This window comes from Linderina pennispora, assembly GCF_002104995.1.
Source record: "Linderina pennispora strain ATCC 12442 chromosome Unknown DL89scaffold_1, whole genome shotgun sequence".
In the NCBI taxonomy this organism is placed as follows: Eukaryota; Fungi; Kickxellomycota; class Kickxellomycetes; order Kickxellales; family Kickxellaceae; genus Linderina; species Linderina pennispora.
In genome coordinates this window covers 3,065,047-3,081,905 of record NW_024468249.1, presented here as the reverse complement: position 1 = coordinate 3,081,905, position 16,859 = coordinate 3,065,047, and the positions used below count along the sequence as shown (strand labels likewise).

Below are 16,859 nucleotides of genomic sequence, written 5' to 3'. Positions count from 1 at the left end.
TGCTTGTAAAGGAATACCACATTCACATTCGACAGCTATTACAATTTTTAGCAATCTACGATCTGCAAGTGCATTATAATGATGTGCTGCTGAGAACGTCACAGCAGAATTGGCCAGCTCGCCCTATCCATATAGTCATTCGTCTTGTTCCTATTTGGCGACATAATAATCAGATTTATTAGCCGCTTGACGGACTGAATATGATAGCTTAGCCTAGCCCAAAGCAGTGCTAATATAGTACATGCATGTGGAGCTGTACATGTCCCACATACTGTGCTGGGCCGATGATCGGGCTGCTACTACGGCGATATTGGAAGTCGCATAAAGGGGTGCCTATTTGGTTTGCATAGCTGGCAATGTAGCAGATGGCAGGACGGGAATAGGCGATTCTACCAGATATTCAACTACAGTGCCATATTGGAACTCAGTAATAGAATTACAGTACATGGATATGCCAGTTATCTAGAGCTTGGACTTGGGCTTGGTGATGATGCCTGACGGCACCGCCTTGCGGCCCTTGTGCACCAGCGGCTTGAATCCAGCCAAAATCTTGATGGTGTCGCCCGCCAGAGTCTCATCCTCAATGCACCGGATCATCTCGACAACAACCTCATCGACAGTCAGCATGCCGTTCTTCTCAAAGATCTTGTTGTCACCACCCAGCTTGGCGTCTCTGCCCATATCGGTATCGGCAAAGTTGGGCGCCACCGCATTGACGTGAATCGGCTGATCGAGCAGCGCCAGGGTCGCGCATGACGCCGTAAAGTTGACCACTCCGCTCTTGGTCGCACCGTACACAGGGCCAAATTCTGCCGGGAAGAAGCCCATCATCGACGACACATTGACGACACAGCCGCGGCGAGCGTTCTCCATGAAATAGCGCACAGCAACCCGGGTGCCCTCGATGGGCCCCTTCAGGTTAACGTCGATGGTACGTGACAGCGCCTGGCCGTCGTCTTCCGCCCACGGCACACTGCCGCCGATGCCCGCGTTGTTGACCATGATGTCGAGGACGCCAAATTCGCTGACAGCGCGGTCGACCAGGGCGGAGATATCAGAGAACTTTGTGACGTCGCACTTTTGGAATACTGCGACCTTCTTTCCGTGCTGGGCGTTGAGCTGCTCGGCAACCTGCTGGCCAATCTCGAGGATATCGCCAAGCACGACCTTGCCGCCCTTGTCGGTGATCATCTCAGCCAGACGCTTACCGAAGCCGCGCGACCCGCCGGTGATGACTGCTACCTTGCCGGAAATCTGCATTGCCTGGAAATAAAGTGTGCTCAAAAAGAGAAAAGGGAGGCTGGCGAGAAGAGGAATATGTGTGGGCGTTCAGTGGGCGGCCTTGTGCTTGTGTTTTATAGCCGGCTCTGCTCCATTGCTTGCCGCCTTCCCCCTGAGCCGCACAGCCGCTGTCACAAAGCAGGATTAGCCTGTGCTGCTGTCGGGCTCCGATATGCTAGTGCAGCAAATAAAGACACTTGTTCACGAGCCACTAGCCCGTGTTTGCAGATCCAAAGTCGCAGGCGCAGAGCGGGGGATGCTTTGAGCCCCGAGCCGGTCCGTTCGCGCCCCCCGAGCCCCCGTGGCCTCCGGTTTTTCTGGCCCTGAAAGACTATCGGCACAAGAAAGAAGCGGCATACCCACCGTCGCCACAAAGGGCTATAGGCACAGGCACACCAAGCAGACACGCTCTGGCAGATGGACGGGCCCATTTGGACTGGGAAATCTTGCCATAGGTTAAATTGATTCTTGCACGTACAAATGGATAAGGTAAACAGGAAAAGCAGTGCTCCTAGACTGCCTGCTTGGCCGGACGATTGCGCGAATGCGTGTGTCTACGGCGGCTGCTGCCATTGCTCTGGCCATTGCCCTGGGCACTATTACCGCTATTGCGACCGCCGTTGGCAAAACCTGCCCTGCTCGATGCTCTCGATGACCGACCCGACGGCAGCGTATTGGCCCTCGAAAGTGTTCCGTGGCTCTGCTGCTGCGGTTGCTGTTGCTGGGTGCTAGTCACAGGCAGACCCAGCTTCTCGCGCTGCTGCTGGTTCGGCACTACAATATCTTCCGGCAGCGGGCAATCGGCCGCCAGATGGCCCTTTTGCCGGCATCTGTAGCACAGCCGGGGCCGCCTACGTCGTGCGTCCGACTGCACACGCAGCATGCTCGACAGATGCTCGAGCTGATCTGCTAAGCAGTTGAGATCAGCCGCAGACTTGACGTCCTTCTCGCCGTCGCCGTTGCTGCTAGACGCCGAGGGCGCACGGTCAGCTGCCGAGGGCGGGTATGGCGGAAGCCCCGACAATGGCCCGTCCTCAGCACCGCTGCTGAGGTCGAATGTGCGGAACACTGACCCGCGCGCGGCCTGCAGCGACGCCGATGAGGACGACCGTGGCTGCGTGCTGTAGCGGTGCATCGAGTTGAGCTGGTAGCCACCATTGGTCTCTGAGCCCAGGGCAGATTCGGCCCTGCTATATACTGACATGCTTTGGCGATGGTGCTGCTGCCGGGCGCCTTGGTACGTGTCAGGCGAAAACATACCCGAGCCATGTCCCTGCGTCTGCTGCTGCCCAGTGAGCCACGGTGACGACGATTGCGCGCGCGTCCGAGAAACAGTGCCGTTGCCGCTGCTGTACTGCATATTTGAGTACCCCGCGTCGTCGTCGTCCAGCGAAAACGTCGCACCCTTTGATGTTGCACCCCGCACCATCCCTGCATTTTTCCCATCAACTGTACGCAGTGCCTCTCCGGCATCGTCCTCTTCTTCGTCCGAGTCATATTTGAGTGCGGGGAGTGTGAACGTGCATGCCAGCGTATCGGGTGTCATGTCTCGCGTGCTTCCGTCGAAGCTCTCGGGCTCGTCAAACGTCGCTGGGCTGGCCAGCAAAAGCTCGGCGGGCTGGTGGCTTTTGCTGAACTGGTCCGCCATGTTTGGCGTGTCGGCGTCCAGGTTCCCCAACGGTGGCGGAGCCAGCAGCGGCACAACCTTGGCTATCCTGTACATCTGATCGGGCGCCACAAACCCGATGGCCTTGTCGATGCTGTTGGGCCGACGCAGCGTCAGCTGCATCCGGACCGCCAAGTTGCGCAGGCCCATCATGTATAGCTGCGTCAGCACCTGCGTGTCCAGGGCATGATCGACCACCAATGTTGAGACTGTGTCGATGAATCTCTCCGAGTACTCGGACCCAGACTCCCCCGCGAGCTGCCGGATGCTCAGCAGATCCCTCAGCTGCCGCTCGTGCACATACGCATCAGAGTACTCGAACAGCAGCGCTGCCTTCAGGTTGTTCCACGACGATGGACCAACTACCTCCTCTGCTGGCTTGCTGGTCTTGGCCGCAGGGCCGGCCTCGGTCGACTTGTCCGCTGCAGTACGCACTAGCGGCAACGTCTTGCGCGCGTCGCCTTTGATCATTGTCCGTGCATAGCAGTATGCGACTTGGCTGGACCATTTGAAGTTTTTGCGCAATGCTTCGACGCTGGTGACAAACTCGCTGACATCCTCGCCAGGAGCTCCGCTGAACGACATGAACGCCGGTCCTTCTTCTTCCTCCATGGTCAGATATGTTCCCAGATAGTGCTAGAGATTGAAGTAAAAACAGGTGGTAGGAGCGAGAAGAAACGGCGCCAAGAGTGCAAGGCGAAACAAGGGGTTTTAGGGAAACTCGGCGGGGTCAAGTAGAGCCAAATTAGAGTGCTGGAAGCAAGGGGCCACCTATGTGGGAAGAAGCGATAATGCCAATATATTGCCTGGAGACGTGAGACGAGCGAGGGGTTAATAAACGTTGCTGTGTGTGGAGAGAGAAGAGAAAATTAGGCGAGGTCGCACAGGAGGGCACCACATCCATGCCCTCGCAGAAAATCCTCAGCCTACTCTGGCCCAGAGCACTGGTGATCAGCCCGCCCAGTGATTGACTGATTTCTGTGATCAGGCACTGGCGCTTTGCGGGCGGCACAGGCAAAACACCCAATATATTCGGCCCGCGCTCGAGCTCACCCTTTTCTTTTTGAATTCGTTCAATCTTTTCGCAGTCTAGGTGCGTATCTAATTTTTGAGTATCCGGGCGCGGAGCAGCAGGAGGCAGAGCGACGATGGATTCGCCTGCGCTGGCGGCAGAATCGGCACCGCCAATGGATGCGACAGTGAATTTTTGGACTAAACCCACCCGCAAATTTCAACCATCCGACTTGAATCCTGTAGCTCTTTAAATTTTTAGCGCATTACCGCCAAAAACCCCACGAACACTAATTCAAAGATGTCGTCCAAGGGAGAGAAGAAGGCCGCTTACTTCACCAAGCTCGAGAACCTGCTGACTTCGTACAAGTCGATCTTCGTTGTCAACGTCGACAACGTCGGTTCGCAGCAGATGCACATGATCCGTCGCTCCCTGCGCGGTGTGGCTGAGGTCCTCATGGGCAAGAACACCATGGTCCGCCGTGCCCTGAAGATCCTGGGTCACGACAACGAGGCTCTGGAGTTCCTTGCCCCGTTCGTCAAGGGCAACATTGGTTTCGTCTTCACCAACGGCGACCTCAAGGAGGTCCGCGAGCTCATCATCGCTAACCGTGTCGCTGCCCCCGCTCGTGCCGGTGCTCTTGCCCCGGTCGATGTGTTCGTCCCTGCCGGTAACACTGGTATGGAGCCCGGACAGACCTCGTTCTTCCAGGCCCTCGGTATCCCCACCAAGATTGCCCGTGGTACCATTGAGATCACCCAGGACGTGCATCTTGTCCACGTCGGTGACAAGGTCGGTGCTTCCGAGGCTACCCTGCTCAACAAGCTGAACATCTCGCCCTTCACCTACGGTATGACTGTCACCCAGATCTACGACAACGGCACCACTTTCTCGCCGGCTGTTCTGGACATCACCGAGGAGGACCTGATCAAGCGCGTTGTCGAGAACATCACCGCCATCGCCGCCATCTCGCTCGCCACCAACTACCTGGCTCTGCCCGCTGTCCCCCACATCCTCATCAACCAGTTCAAGGACATCCTGGCTGTTTCGGTCGCCACCGACTACACCATCGAGGCTGCCGAGTCGGTAAGTATCTGCTGTCTATGCCACACTGTGCCATGCTTGTGTGTATGCTGCCAATGATGTTCAAATACGTGAACAATCTATGAGGAAGCCTGTGATTTCCAAATACTCTAATTTTTTCCTGAGGCCATCACACACAAGCAGTCCGCTATGCTGCTGGACTCTGCATGCTCCAGAAACATCTGTTTGCTAACGACGACACCCACCTGCTGTCTTATCGCTATAGATCAAGGAGCTGCTCGCTAACCCCGAGGCCCTTGCCGCTGCCGCCGCTGCTGCTGCCGCCACCGCTGCCCCTGCTGCTGGTGCCGCTGCCGCTGAGGAGGCCGCCGCTGAGGAGGAGGAGGAGTCCGACGACGACATGGGCTTCGGTCTGTTCGACTAAGTTGTCTCCAGCTCTTCTCGAGTGCAACAACCGCCACATCTCTGTCGCTTTCGTTGCGATGCCGAGCGCTAGGAATTCAAGGACCCATGGTTTTTAGCTTTTGCAGTTTTCGGCATTGGAAATTGACAGTATGTTGGCATTCTTTAGGAACACATCACGTGCATGTACACAGCCATTGTTCGTGTTTTCTGTCACTGGCATAAAGTCAATGGTCCCACTGAGAGAGCGGCGTGGCGGGAGGCCAGCAACGGCTTGGACACACCGAAAACGGGAGCGAGGCTGACTGCAACAATGCAGCTGCAAAATGAATTGCTGGCTGTTCATACGAGAGTTGCGCACTTGACTACTAGTTCGATGGAGCTCATGGCGCAATTCGTCTGTTGACATCTCTCAACTCCACGTTCCAACGCCGTTGTTTCTGAGTTCCTTCAAAGTATCTGTATATGTGGCTAACACAAATATGGCCAGCTATTTACACGCTTTGTAGTGTGTAAAAGGAATGCGCACAACGTCATTGCGTACATTGAGCCGCCGCCATCGCACGCCCTCCAGTGCATAAGGATGGCATGTACCTTGTCTGCAGACTAAGCCATATGCCGGTTACTTTCAAATGCTGTCGCTGGCCTCTTTGTGAAAGCGTGTTTCCAGCCAGTGAATTGGCTATATAAGCGAAGATTCCTTTGGATGTTGTGGTTACTCCTCATACCAATAGCTCTTCTTTAATCCCTGTATCCTCCACGTCCCTTTATAATGCGTTCGATCTCGCTCATCCTCCTTGCCGCTACCTCGATGGCCCTTGCGGCTCCCCTGGGTAATGACGTCCCTGCTGATGCTGCTCAGGCAGGCGCTGGTGTTGGTCCTGGCCCAGCCCCTGGCGCCGGTGTTGGAGCTGGACCCGCCCCAGGACTTGGACCTGATACCGGTGCCGGCCCTGCTCCGGGACCTGGAGCTGGACCTGCTCCTGGCCCTGGCGCTGGACCTGCTCCTGGCCCTGGCGCTGGACCTGTTCCGGGACCTGGCGCTGGCCCTGAGCCTAATATTGGTCCTGCTCCAGGACCTGCTCCTGGTGCCGGTCCTGCTCCTGGCGTTGGACCTGCTCCTGGACCTGGCGCTGGACCTGCTCCGGGACCTGGTGTTGGCCCTGAGCCTAATGTTGGTCCCGCTCCGGGACCTGGGCCTGCACCTGGGCCTGATGCCGGCCCTGGTCCTGCTCCGGGACCTGGTGTTGGTCCTGGTCCTGCTCCGGGACCTGGCGCTGGCCCTGAGCCTAATATCGGTCCTGCTCCAGGACCTGGTCCCGCTCCGGGGCCTGGCTTTGGCCCTGGTCCTACTCCAGGACCTGCCGGTCCCCCGGGCCCTGAAGGCCTTGCCGGTCCCCCGGGCCCCCATGGTGCTGATGGCTTCCCTGGTCCTGCTGGTCCAGTCGACCCTATTGGTTTTGCTGGCCCTGCTTTCCCTGCCGGCCCAGGGCGGTTCCCTGGCTTCGACGATTTCCCAGGCGTGGGTGGCTTTGGGGATGCCCACTTTGCTCAGGCTATCATCGATAGAGTCAACCACCAGATCCAAGACGGTACCATTATCCAGATCCAGCACTAGACTCTCATACTACACCTTTCATTAATTCCACAGGATTCAACATATGCCTAGCACTAAAGAAAGGGCTGTATATCTTACAACCGTTTCATATACTATGTTGCATTTCGCCAAACCATACCCATTTTGTTCTGGTTCTCCTCCAAAGGGATCCTCAAGTAGGGGCAAATACTGCTGCGCACTAACATTAGTGTGTCTATTTTCCTGTTGTTGTCGACTACGCATTTCAAACACCCCTGTCCATCGTTCTGGTGCGGTTGTATTTCTCAATCAAAATGTGGACCATGGTTTGGCAGGCAATAGCACTGTGGGGACTAATTCTGCCTCGCTACCTGCACTCAGTGCACACAAGCAAATCCCGACATCACTTCATACCGCTGGTGGTCCTGTCAGTCCTGTTGTCTTCCCCGCAGTTATTTGTCCTTCTACCTTTTGTATTTGTAATTTCAGCCCATCTGCTGACATGGCCGTCAGACCTGCTACCAATCTATGGCCTGGGACCGCTCGAGATCATTATCCGGGTGCATCTACTGTTGTGGATACCAGTGCAAGCGCTGACCATGGTTGTCCTAAGCACTCTTCCACTGGGACATTGCATCCGCGGAATTCGGCTGATGTGCATGTCGCGACCGCTGTTGCTACGAATTTAACAGCGATTCAAGCCCAAGCGGTTTACATGTGCATCTGACGGCAGACCTGCAAACCCACAATAGCTTTATTTCTAAATATATTCGCTTCTACTTTGATGTATTGCTTGACTCTTGGACTTTTTCAGTGGCCCTGGAGAAGGAATCAAAGCACATCATTGTCTGTCTATCAAACATCCATTCAAAATCGGGCGTGTCGGATTTGTGGTGCAGAGCAGTTCCCTTCTTGCGTTCCTGAACAGAGTTCAGCGAGGGGCAAAGCAACATAAGCACGGCATAGGATGCTAGATGTGCCCACTGGTCCTGCTTACCGGAAATATCACCGAATATCTGGACAAGACTCTCAGAAGCCGGGTACTGGATGTCATAATGTGCTTGGATATCAAACAACACGCTGGATAGCTGACCCAGATGGTCGCGGACAAAGTAAGGTAAATAGCGGCCGCGCATGCTTCTGATTCTGTCGCTATATCCAGGTTTTTGCGTGCATGGTCCCCGGCATTTAATATGGCGGATACTGTAACCATGTAGATCGTCTGTTACTTGTAGACTGGCACCGAAGTGTGTCAGGCAGGTGAGGTGTTTGATTAGCTCGAGCTGTTGGCCAAGAGTAAAGCCAATGAATCTCATGTCAAGGACCTTGATATAGCGCCCAATATCCGAATATCGTAGCTGCACGGAGCTGAAATCTGTGAAGTAATTGGTGCTTTTGATGATTCGAGCATTTTGTCCCATGCTGAATATCAACTGCGCCATGTCACTTTCATATCCCTCATAGTGGTACGCAGATATGAAGCTGCTGTCACTATCATCGCTGTCATAACCGTCAGGATCAAGCTGCATGTAGTCGTCGCTGTCAGTGTCCAGCATGGTCACCTCCGCGAAATGCAGTGCTGGGAACCGTCCGATTCTAGCTATGCCGTCGCGAGTGAGTGCCCTAATAACCGGGGGTGTAACGTGTATGCGGACAACCTCCAGCCTATCCTCGTTGCCTCTGAAGAGAATGTCGTTTGCGAATGGGTACTCTGGAATGCACACAAGATGCTGGAGGGACGGGAATGGCGTTCCTTCAGGGGACTGATACACCACCTGCTTCCTGGTATACATGAGTGTGTCTAGATCTAGAATGAGTGTCCGTACACGAGGGTATTCGATAGGCCTGCCGTCATGTCGGACAAGAATGTCGCGGAAGGCTTCAGGTGTATCATCCGAGACACAGAGGTATTCGAGCGTTTCTGAATGGCGACGGATGAGCTCGATTTTCGGTTCTGTTGGCCACACACCTCCTACCGATAAACTACGGATACTGGTAGGATTAACTGACAGCACCTTGTCAAGAGCAGGGTAGGCACCGATTGTGTGCACCGAAGGAATACCGGCGAATAGCCCAGAGAGCAGTCGCTTTATGAAAGCCTCGTGGTAGTGCCAGTATTGGAATGCCAGATCTGAGACCGCAACGCTATGGGCACCCGGGAACATCCGCCGAATTTCGTCACAGAACAGTACTGCAGGTGCTGTTTCGTTGAGCAAGATGAACTTGCTACGGTCGGTAATGCTGCTGAAGTGGAACTCGAGACTCCTCACTCCAGGGACAGCGAGCCCTGCAAATGCTGCATTTCTAAGAGTATCGATAGCAGCGCCGCTTGCTATATCCTCGATCCGACAGTGTATCTTTGCGGTTCTTGCAAAAACTAGATGCCCAGACCCTAGCGCATCCGCGAATGTCCTAAGCGAGGAGCAGCCGTTCCTTCTGCAGCCTGCACAGAGGCTGCACTCAGGGTCGTTACACCAGTATACTTCGCAGTAGACAGTGCCCAATACCAAACTCCTCCACCAGCGACACACGCCAAGCAGCAGCACCGCATGGCGATATGGGAAACAGATGCAGTGGTGATAAGGAGACTCTGCGGTACCTGTTGCATAAAGTGCATAGTCAATGACCTTCTCAAGAATGATACTCGGGATCTGCTGAGCGACCGATGCCATAGTAAGAATACCGGAAAGGAATGCTGTCCAAAAGGGTATTTATTTTTAGGCTACAGGAGCTTTTTGACGCATTCATAAACTAGCCAAACGCCATTGTGGGGACAACATCAGTCGTGCAGGCTACATTATAATCGATACCTGATCCAGTCGAGTAGACTAACGAGGAAGAGCAATGTATATAGCTGAAGTGCTCATACTGTATCCGTGCATAAGGTGTGTTGGTTACATTCTGTAGACTCTATGGCAGCCAGTATATTATTCGGAATAGTCAGCCATCCAATCAAAGCTATACTCTTTGCTTGTGCCATCCTCCAGCTCTGACATACCCAAGTCACCGCTCGGGGTATCTGCTAGTACTGAAATACCAAACTCGTAGCCGCCATCCGCCAAGTCTGATATAGTCGAGTCATATTCGTTACTAAATCTGCGAATCTCCTGCCGAACGTATCCTATCTCTTTGAAATGGATGTCCTTGCAGTGCCTGGTGTAGGGGCTGTTATAGGGGATACCAATGTATAAATTGACCATATGTTTCACCCCCTCCAAAACAAATGGGTTAGTCGCAAATGTGACGAGGCTGGGAACGCGCACCACAAACTCAGCAATACTGGCGACATCGTTGTCCTCAAGGTCGTATGGATACTGCTCGAGATCGGACAGCCCCTCACCCATCACTTGATGGTCAAAAACTGCAAGATATTCGAGGCACGTATGAAGCGGCTTGCTAATGTCGCCACTCTCAGCCAGCGCTCTATAGGGATGGATCATAAGTGGATCACACTCAAAATACAAACCGATGGAAAGGTGGCGGAGCCTAGGGAGGCTACCAATCCAGTCAGCAACATGGGGCTCGACGAGAACCCCGGCCAAGTTCAACACTGTGATATTGCCAAAGCTCAGGTTCCCGCTAAAGTCGAACTCTCCGTGTCCCCACTGCGCCAGCTCAAAGTAATCCAATGTTTCTGGCAACTGCTGAAGCGCTACTTGGCTAAAATCGTGTGGCAAGTTGGGATCCGAAAAGTTTCCTTGGATGGCATCCCTGCTGACAACAAGCGATCGAAGACCTTCTAGCAGCGAGTAGTCAAAGTTATCTGGCGAGAAAAGTAATGATATAATATCATCATGGGTGAGATGCTGCAGGAGGTAGAGACTCTTCAGTTGCCCCTTGAATGGCACCAAGAACTCGTTGACAAAGAACTCTTCACCAACCCGAAAGCCTGAGCAATTGAAGATTACAGTCTCAAGGTTTGGAAAGGCATCTGCTAGCTGTGCATTGAGATCAGCTGGGAATCCATCGTCAGCTTCCTCGCTGTCAATAAACAGGCTCAGTGTCTTAACTGATGTCCATGGTGCTTTGAGCGGATCCAGCGACAGCAAACTCGTATATGCGTCTTGCAGGGACACGTTCTCCTCGCACAGGCTAATAACGACCTCATCGACTCGTGCTAGGCGGCGCTGTTCGATTTGAATATCAGCTTCATCCATGAGATCGATTTTGCCCAGGTTTGAGTCGACCACACCTTCACTTTTGTAGAAAATCAGCGCCTTGCGTCGGTATGCGTCGTAGATGGATGTGCGAACCTCGGGAAGCGCGTCACTCATGGCCACTAGCGCGCTGTTGTAGTCATGGTGAGAATAAAGGGGGTTCCGAAGATACTCCTCGAACACAAGAGCAAAGATAGGCTCGGCTATCCCAGCGGATTGAAGTGCCGTAAAAGACATGTCTGGCTACGAGTAATGCAAATGCGGTATTTTGATGTATCCAGCGCAAAGAGAGCAGATTTGTGTTTTACGACACCTGCATGCGTTATGGCCGAGTGCTTATGATTAGCAATCCCAGATGTTGTTTGGTGTGCGTAGTAAAGTTGTGAAAAGGTGGTTTGAAAGTTTTTATTCAGCGAGAACAGAGAGAGAGAAGATGACGGATGCCAAGTGCCAGCCTTTTATCATCTCCAGCACCATACCACAACAGTATGATGAAAGCGATGCGCCAGGGGGCAAGTGGCCATTGTGCGCCTCAAAGACCCAAGGCTGAGTATCGTAATGCGAATCAGCGCCAGATCGTCCATCATCGCACACCTGGCTCGGGGTTTAGTGCTTGGCACAAAGCCTTATGCCAGTGTCTACCGACTCAAGCATGCAATGTACTGGGGACAGTAGTCACATGCAGAATGGCATTTATTGCGTCTAGAATTCGAAGCCGATGAGCATGTTGTCAATGAGGCGGGTGGTGCCCATTCTCCAGGCGCCCGAAAGGATAGCACCTGAGCTAGTGACACTGTCGACCTCCTCCAGGGTATCTGGGTCGCTGAGGCTGATGTACTCAATCTCAAGATCCTGCGTGGCAGCCTCCTTGATGACAGCACCAACAAGCTCATCGCGATCCAACACGCCAGACTCGAACAGTGCCTTGGCTTTGCACAGTCCGCGATAAAAAGCCGGGGCTCTCTTGCGCTGGTCCTCCGTCAGATAGACATTGCGGCTGCTCAATGCCAGGCCATCAGTGGGGTCACGCACAGTCGCGCCGATACGCAGCTCGACAGGGAAATGCAGATCGCGCACCATAGCGCGCAGCACACAGCACTGCTGCACGTCCTTCTGGCCAAAGAACGCCTTATCGGGCATGGTGATATGGAACAGCCTGCTGACAACCGTGGCTACGCCGCGGAAGAAATGCGGGCGCGTGCCGCCCTCCAGCATCTCGCTGAGTCCAAGCACCTCGACGAACGTGCCCTTTTGCTGGTCACGGTGGGTGGTGATTCCGCGCGGGTACATCTCGCTGACGGATGGAGCAAACACAGCAAACGCCTGGCCTGCGGCGGTCTGGGCAAACTCTGTCAACTTTGCCACGTCAGCGTCGAGCGTGCGCGGGTACTGATCCAGGTCCTCGTGCGGCGCGAATTGTGCGGGGTTCACAAAGATGCTGACGATTACCGAGCCGGATTCGCACGATGCTTGCTGGACCAGGTTCAGGTGCCCGCTGTGCAGGGCGCCCATGGTGGCCACAAAGCCGATCGTCTTGTTGGCCTGGCGCTGAGCCGCATGCCATTCGCGGACTTCCTTGACGGTATGCAGGACCTGGACGATGTTGGCCATGTTGGAGAAGGACAGGGGGTAGATAACAAAAGCTCGGTGATAAAGCCGGGAGGAGCTGGGAGCAGAGAAGAGAAGCAAGGGTGGCGAGATAGGGACCCGGCTTCCCACAAACCGGCAGCGGGGTTGGTGCAAGCCTATGGAGCCAATGCCTTTTTGGCCCGGTCCAGAACTGGGGTTCCGATTATCTTTTTTAATTTTTCATTCACTGGTTCCAATGTCACCGCAGGCCGAGCAGAGCACAAAAGAGCCAGCAGCACCAGCACCAGAGGATCTCCACAGCGGCACAGAGGCTGAATCTACAGCAAAGCCCGAAACACGAGATAGTAGTGGCTCGGAAGACGAGTGCACCGGCGATTCAGACTCGGACTCGGACTCGGACTCGGACTTTGATGAGCTGGTCTTTGTTGACGAGGACAGCTACGTGCCTCTTGATGACGAATGCGACGATGCTGATGAGCCAGACTCGGCAGACTCGGCAGGCTTGGACATCAGCATTGAGCGCGAGATCGATGCGCGGATGCACCAGGAGCTGTTTTCTGACCTCGACACCAGCGGTGCAGTAGACGAGCGGGCGGGCCCGGCGTCTGCAGCAGGCCAGCAGCTGCCGCAGATGGCCCGGCAGATCCGGCCGCTGGAGGTGGATGTCGCACGCAGCACACGCATGGCGGCAGACCACATTGACCAGATCAAGAGTATCATGGCCGGAATCCACATTAGTAATCATGGCATCCCCGAGTGGGCCAAGATTGTGCCTGAGGGCGCGTGGATGCCCAGGCGCAAGCCCAGCGACGACGGTGCTGGCGGCAGCGAGAAGGCCGGGTAGAGTGGGCCGTTCTATGGATTTCCACCAGCTATTCACGGCGCAGGGATTCTGATCTTCTGGAAAGCCAGCAAAAAAATTTTCTCCCGTTTCTCACTTTGCTGTCCAAATTCACTTTTACTTTTATTTTTTCAGCAGCCAGCAGCCCAAATGAGCGCACAGGACCAGAGCAAGACAACAGAGCCCGAGCAGCCTCTGCCCACGATCAACGCTGGCACGCAGCTGTTCACCGACCTCGACGCCAATGTGTCGGCGACAGAAATCGAGAGCATGTGCATGCGGTGTCACGAAAACGGCGTGACACGGCTGCTGCTGACGCGCATCCCGCACTTCAAGTCGATCATTGTGATGGCTTTCGAGTGCGCTCACTGCGGGTTCAAGAACAACGAGGTGCAGAGCGGCGAGGCCGTGCAGGAGAAGGGTCACCGGTACGAGTGCAAGTGCACCACAAAGAGTGACCTCAACCGCCAGATTGTGCGCAACAGCACCGCGTCGGTGTCGATCCCCGAGATGGACTTTGCTGCGCCGCCTGCCCAGCACTCGTCGCTGACCACAATCGAGGGCATTATCAACCGGTTCATCGAGGACCTCAGCATCGGTCTGGAGCAGCGCAAGGAGCAGCAGCCCGAGGTCTATGTGGCGATCGAGAAGCTTCTGGACAAGTTCCGTGGCGCCCTGACCCTGCCCGAGGATGGGGAGGACCACGAGCATGCGTTCACCCTGGTGCTCGACGACCCTACCGGCAACTCGTACGTCGAGAACCTGTGCGTGCCCAACGTCGACCCCAAGCTTACCATGCACACGTACAAGCGCACCCGTGAGCAGGAGATCGAGCTCGGCATGGTCAACCCCGATGCCGACGATGAGCAGCAGGAGCAGCCGCGTGGCCCCCGCATCAACATGCGCGAGGAGGCCGAGGCGTCCAAGGGCGTGATCCGTGCTGTCAAGGAGGCCTCCGAGAGCAACGAGGTCCTGTCGTTCCCTGCAAACTGCTCGTCGTGCAATGCCCCGTGCGACACGCGCATGCAGATGATCGACATCCCGCACTTCAAGGATGTCATCATCATGTCGACCACCTGCGACATCTGCGGATACAAGTCCAACGAGGTCAAGTGCGGCGGCGCCATCAGCGCCAAGGGCAAGCGCATCACGCTGACACTCGAGGACCGCGAGGACCTGTCGCGCGACATCCTCAAGTCCGAGACCAGCGGTCTGTCTATCCCCGAGATCGATCTGGACCTGATCCCCGGAACCCTGGGCGGCCGCTTCACCACCGTCGAGGGCCTGCTGCGCCAGGTGCACGATGAGCTGGACCGTCGGGTGCCGTTCCTGGAGGGCGACTCGGTGGCTGCCGAACGCCGCCAAAAGTTTGTCGCCTTCCTGCAGAAGCTGCAGGATGCCGCTGATGGCAAGACCTTCCCGCTGACGCTGGTTCTCGAGGACCCCGTCGCCAACTCGTACATCCAGAACATCTACGCCCCCGATCCCGACCCCAACATGAAGGAGGAGGAGTTTGAGCGCACCCTTTGAACAAAACGAGGATCTGGGCCTCAACGACATTGACGTCGGCGACGACCAGCAGCCTGCGCAGGAGTAAAATAGCATTCTTCGGTACACACAAAATGAAAAGCGTCATACAGTGCCGCAGTTGCAGATGGTGATGGGCTTCTTTGGCTGCGTGGGCGCGTTCTTGTCGCCCAGAGCCTCGACTGTCCGCACAATATCCATGCCTTTGGTGACCCGTCCAAAGACGACATGCTTGCCATCCAGCCACGGCGTCTTGTCCAGTGTGATGAAGAACTGCGAGCCGTTGGTGTTGGGTCCGGCATTCGCCATCGACAGGACTCCAGCACCGTCATGCTTCAGTGCAAAGTTCTCGTCGTCAAACTTGCTGCCGTAGATGGACTTGCCGCCAGTCCCGTCGCCATTGGTGAAATCGCCGCCCTGGATCATGAACCCTGGAATGATCCGATGTACCTTCGATCCCTGGTACCCGATCGACCGCTCGCGTGTGCACAGCGCCAGAAAGTTCTGTGCCGTGCGAGGAACCACATCGCGCCGCAGCTCAATCTCCACCCGCCCGCTTGGCTTCCCATCCACAGCAAACTCCAGAAACACATGCGGGTTGTCCACCGGCGTCGCTGTGTCCATGGCGCCAGCGGGCTGCATCCCCGGCATGTTCTTGTCGATCCACGCCGACTCGTTGAAGATCGCACGCGTGCCCTTTGTCAGCATCTCGCCTAGGGAGCTGGCGTTGCCGCGCGCGTACCGGACCGTGATTGTGCGGCCCTGCAGCTCGGACCCCTCCATGTTGTCGATTGCTGCTGCTGCATCGCCAGACTCCTCGAACTCGATGAATCCGAATCCGCGGTGCCGGTTCTTGGACCCCGTGTCGGGCGGCAGACTGATCTCGACGATCTCGCCAAACGGGATGAATGCTGCCTGCAGTGTCTGCTCTGTGACTTCCTGGTCGAGTCCACTGACAAACAGAATGCACTTTCCTTTTGTGTCCATGGCTGTGGTTGTGTGGGTATAAGGTAAACAGTGGAAGACAGTATCAAGGGGCAGTCGCTAAACCCCCCACTCCGTTGTGGCCATGTATATACCATATATCCGATTGCACGTGGTTTTGGGCAGACCATATGTTTTTTTAACATGTTGCTTTCTCTGCCAATACTGCACGCCACGCTTTGTAACCACGAATTGTTCGCAATACTGTCAATTATATTGTCAAGGTGTACAAGCGCCATGGGGGCAAGCTATCAAAACCTCGACTTGGGAAGCTATGTAGGCGCCGCAAAGATGTTTAGCCGCACCACACCTTGGTACCAATATAGTCGCTGGTGACCTCTAGATTGAGGCGGTTGAAGCGGTAGTCTGCGGTAACAGGAGTGCCAGGGGGGATGATGCGGGTCCCCTCAGGGAGCCCCTTGGCATAGAAGACGTTGTTGTGGGTGCCGTGGACACACTTGTTAGGGAGGATGATCTTCTTGCCAACAAGCAGAGGACCCCACTTGGCAGCGTTGCAGCCGTCCTGTCCAATGCCGGGCGCCTGGCGCTTGGCTGGGACTGCAGCAGCAGCAGCAGAGACGAGGAGGAGAGCAAGAGTCGCAAACAGCTTCATGGTGAAGAAAAAGAGTGGCCGAAAAGAAAAAAGAAGAGGAAGTCCTTGCTTTCCTCTCCACAGCTGGCCCTGGGCATGCACCGGCTTATATAGGTGTCTTTCACTAGGCTCAGCCAGCCACCCCCGGCTGTGGGTGCGGAAACGAATGGCGTGCAGCGATGCATCC

General features: G+C 55.3%; 11 protein-coding genes across 11 annotated transcripts; 5 read left to right on the top strand and 6 right to left on the bottom strand.

The window, feature by feature from the left end:
- Positions 1–136: 136 nt before the first annotated feature.
- DL89DRAFT_264739 (15-hydroxyprostaglandin dehydrogenase [NAD+]-like protein) lies at positions 137–1,324 on the bottom strand. The gene has a single exon (XM_040886357.1). The coding sequence runs from the start codon at positions 1,258–1,260 to the stop codon at positions 463–465; it is 798 nt and encodes a 265-aa protein (XP_040748159.1). The 5' UTR covers positions 1,261–1,324; the 3' UTR covers positions 137–462.
- Positions 1,325–4,259: 2,935 nt separating this feature from the next.
- DL89DRAFT_219113 (ribosomal protein P0) lies at positions 4,260–5,427 on the top strand (the record flags this gene model as incomplete). The annotated part of the gene is made up of 2 exons (XM_040884376.1): positions 4,260–5,045; positions 5,269–5,427. 2 exons carry the CDS (start codon positions 4,260–4,262, stop codon positions 5,425–5,427), a joined length of 945 nt encoding a protein of 314 aa, XP_040748158.1.
- Positions 5,428–6,177: 750 nt separating this feature from the next.
- Positions 6,178–7,023, top strand: DL89DRAFT_254708 (uncharacterized protein; the record flags this gene model as incomplete). The annotated part of the gene is made up of 1 exon (XM_040885293.1): positions 6,178–7,023. One exon carries the CDS (start codon positions 6,178–6,180, stop codon positions 7,021–7,023), a length of 846 nt encoding a protein of 281 aa, XP_040748157.1.
- On the top strand, positions 6,949–7,989 carry DL89DRAFT_264737 (uncharacterized protein). The gene has a single exon (XM_040886356.1). It carries the CDS (start codon positions 7,067–7,069, stop codon positions 7,706–7,708), a length of 642 nt encoding a protein of 213 aa, XP_040748156.1. The 5' UTR covers positions 6,949–7,066; the 3' UTR covers positions 7,709–7,989.
- On the bottom strand, positions 7,857–9,667 carry DL89DRAFT_264736 (uncharacterized protein). Its single transcript, XM_040886355.1, has 2 exons — positions 8,217–9,667; positions 7,857–8,098 (listed from the first exon to the last, which is right to left on the bottom strand). The coding sequence occupies exons 1-2, from the start codon at positions 9,651–9,653 to the stop codon at positions 7,952–7,954; spliced, it is 1,584 nt and encodes a 527-aa protein (XP_040748155.1). The 5' UTR covers positions 9,654–9,667; the 3' UTR covers positions 7,857–7,951.
- Positions 9,668–9,749: 82 nt separating this feature from the next.
- DL89DRAFT_264735 (uncharacterized protein) lies at positions 9,750–11,564 on the bottom strand. The gene has a single exon (XM_040886354.1). The coding sequence runs from the start codon at positions 11,373–11,375 to the stop codon at positions 9,909–9,911; it is 1,467 nt and encodes a 488-aa protein (XP_040748154.1). The 5' UTR covers positions 11,376–11,564; the 3' UTR covers positions 9,750–9,908.
- Positions 11,529–12,749, bottom strand: DL89DRAFT_320347 (Pantoate-beta-alanine ligase; the record flags this gene model as incomplete). Its single annotated transcript, XM_040891201.1, has 1 exon — positions 11,529–12,749. One exon carries the CDS (start codon positions 12,747–12,749, stop codon positions 11,841–11,843), a length of 909 nt encoding a protein of 302 aa, XP_040748153.1. The 3' UTR covers positions 11,529–11,840.
- Positions 12,750–12,963: 214 nt separating this feature from the next.
- On the top strand, positions 12,964–13,572 carry DL89DRAFT_290394 (uncharacterized protein; the record flags this gene model as incomplete). The annotated part of the gene is made up of 1 exon (XM_040890079.1): positions 12,964–13,572. One exon carries the CDS (start codon positions 12,964–12,966, stop codon positions 13,570–13,572), a length of 609 nt encoding a protein of 202 aa, XP_040748152.1.
- Positions 13,573–13,839: 267 nt separating this feature from the next.
- On the top strand, positions 13,840–15,099 carry DL89DRAFT_273900 (zf-ZPR1-domain-containing protein; the record flags this gene model as incomplete). Its single annotated transcript, XM_040889119.1, has 1 exon — positions 13,840–15,099. One exon carries the CDS (start codon positions 13,840–13,842, stop codon positions 15,097–15,099), a length of 1,260 nt encoding a protein of 419 aa, XP_040748151.1.
- A 102-nt stretch (positions 15,100–15,201) lies between these two features.
- Positions 15,202–16,083, bottom strand: DL89DRAFT_320344 (uncharacterized protein; the record flags this gene model as incomplete). The annotated part of the gene is made up of 1 exon (XM_040891200.1): positions 15,202–16,083. One exon carries the CDS (start codon positions 16,081–16,083, stop codon positions 15,202–15,204), a length of 882 nt encoding a protein of 293 aa, XP_040748150.1.
- Positions 16,084–16,328: 245 nt separating this feature from the next.
- On the bottom strand, positions 16,329–16,708 carry DL89DRAFT_264733 (uncharacterized protein). The gene has a single exon (XM_040886353.1). The coding sequence runs from the start codon at positions 16,691–16,693 to the stop codon at positions 16,376–16,378; it is 318 nt and encodes a 105-aa protein (XP_040748149.1). The 5' UTR covers positions 16,694–16,708; the 3' UTR covers positions 16,329–16,375.
- Between the last annotated feature and the right edge of the window lie 151 nt (positions 16,709–16,859).

Excerpts from the sequence above, each read along its gene's own strand:
- DL89DRAFT_264735 (XM_040886354.1), bottom strand. The coding sequence starts at position 11,375 with ATGTCTTTTACGGCACTTCAATCCGCTGGGATAGCCGAGCCTATCTTT.
- DL89DRAFT_264733 (XM_040886353.1), bottom strand. The coding sequence starts at position 16,693 with ATGAAGCTGTTTGCGACTCTTGCTCTCCTCCTCGTCTCTGCTGCTGCT.
- DL89DRAFT_264737 (XM_040886356.1), top strand. The coding sequence starts at position 7,067 with ATGCCTAGCACTAAAGAAAGGGCTGTATATCTTACAACCGTTTCATAT.
- DL89DRAFT_264739 (XM_040886357.1), bottom strand. The coding sequence starts at position 1,260 with ATGCAGATTTCCGGCAAGGTAGCAGTCATCACCGGCGGGTCGCGCGGC.
- DL89DRAFT_264736 (XM_040886355.1), bottom strand. The coding sequence starts at position 9,653 with ATGGCATCGGTCGCTCAGCAGATCCCGAGTATCATTCTTGAGAAGGTC. Across the intron at positions 8,099-8,216 it reads TGACACACTTCGGTGCCAGT|CTTACTTTGTCCGCGACCAT; the intron begins CTACAAGTAACA and ends GCCGCTATTTAC.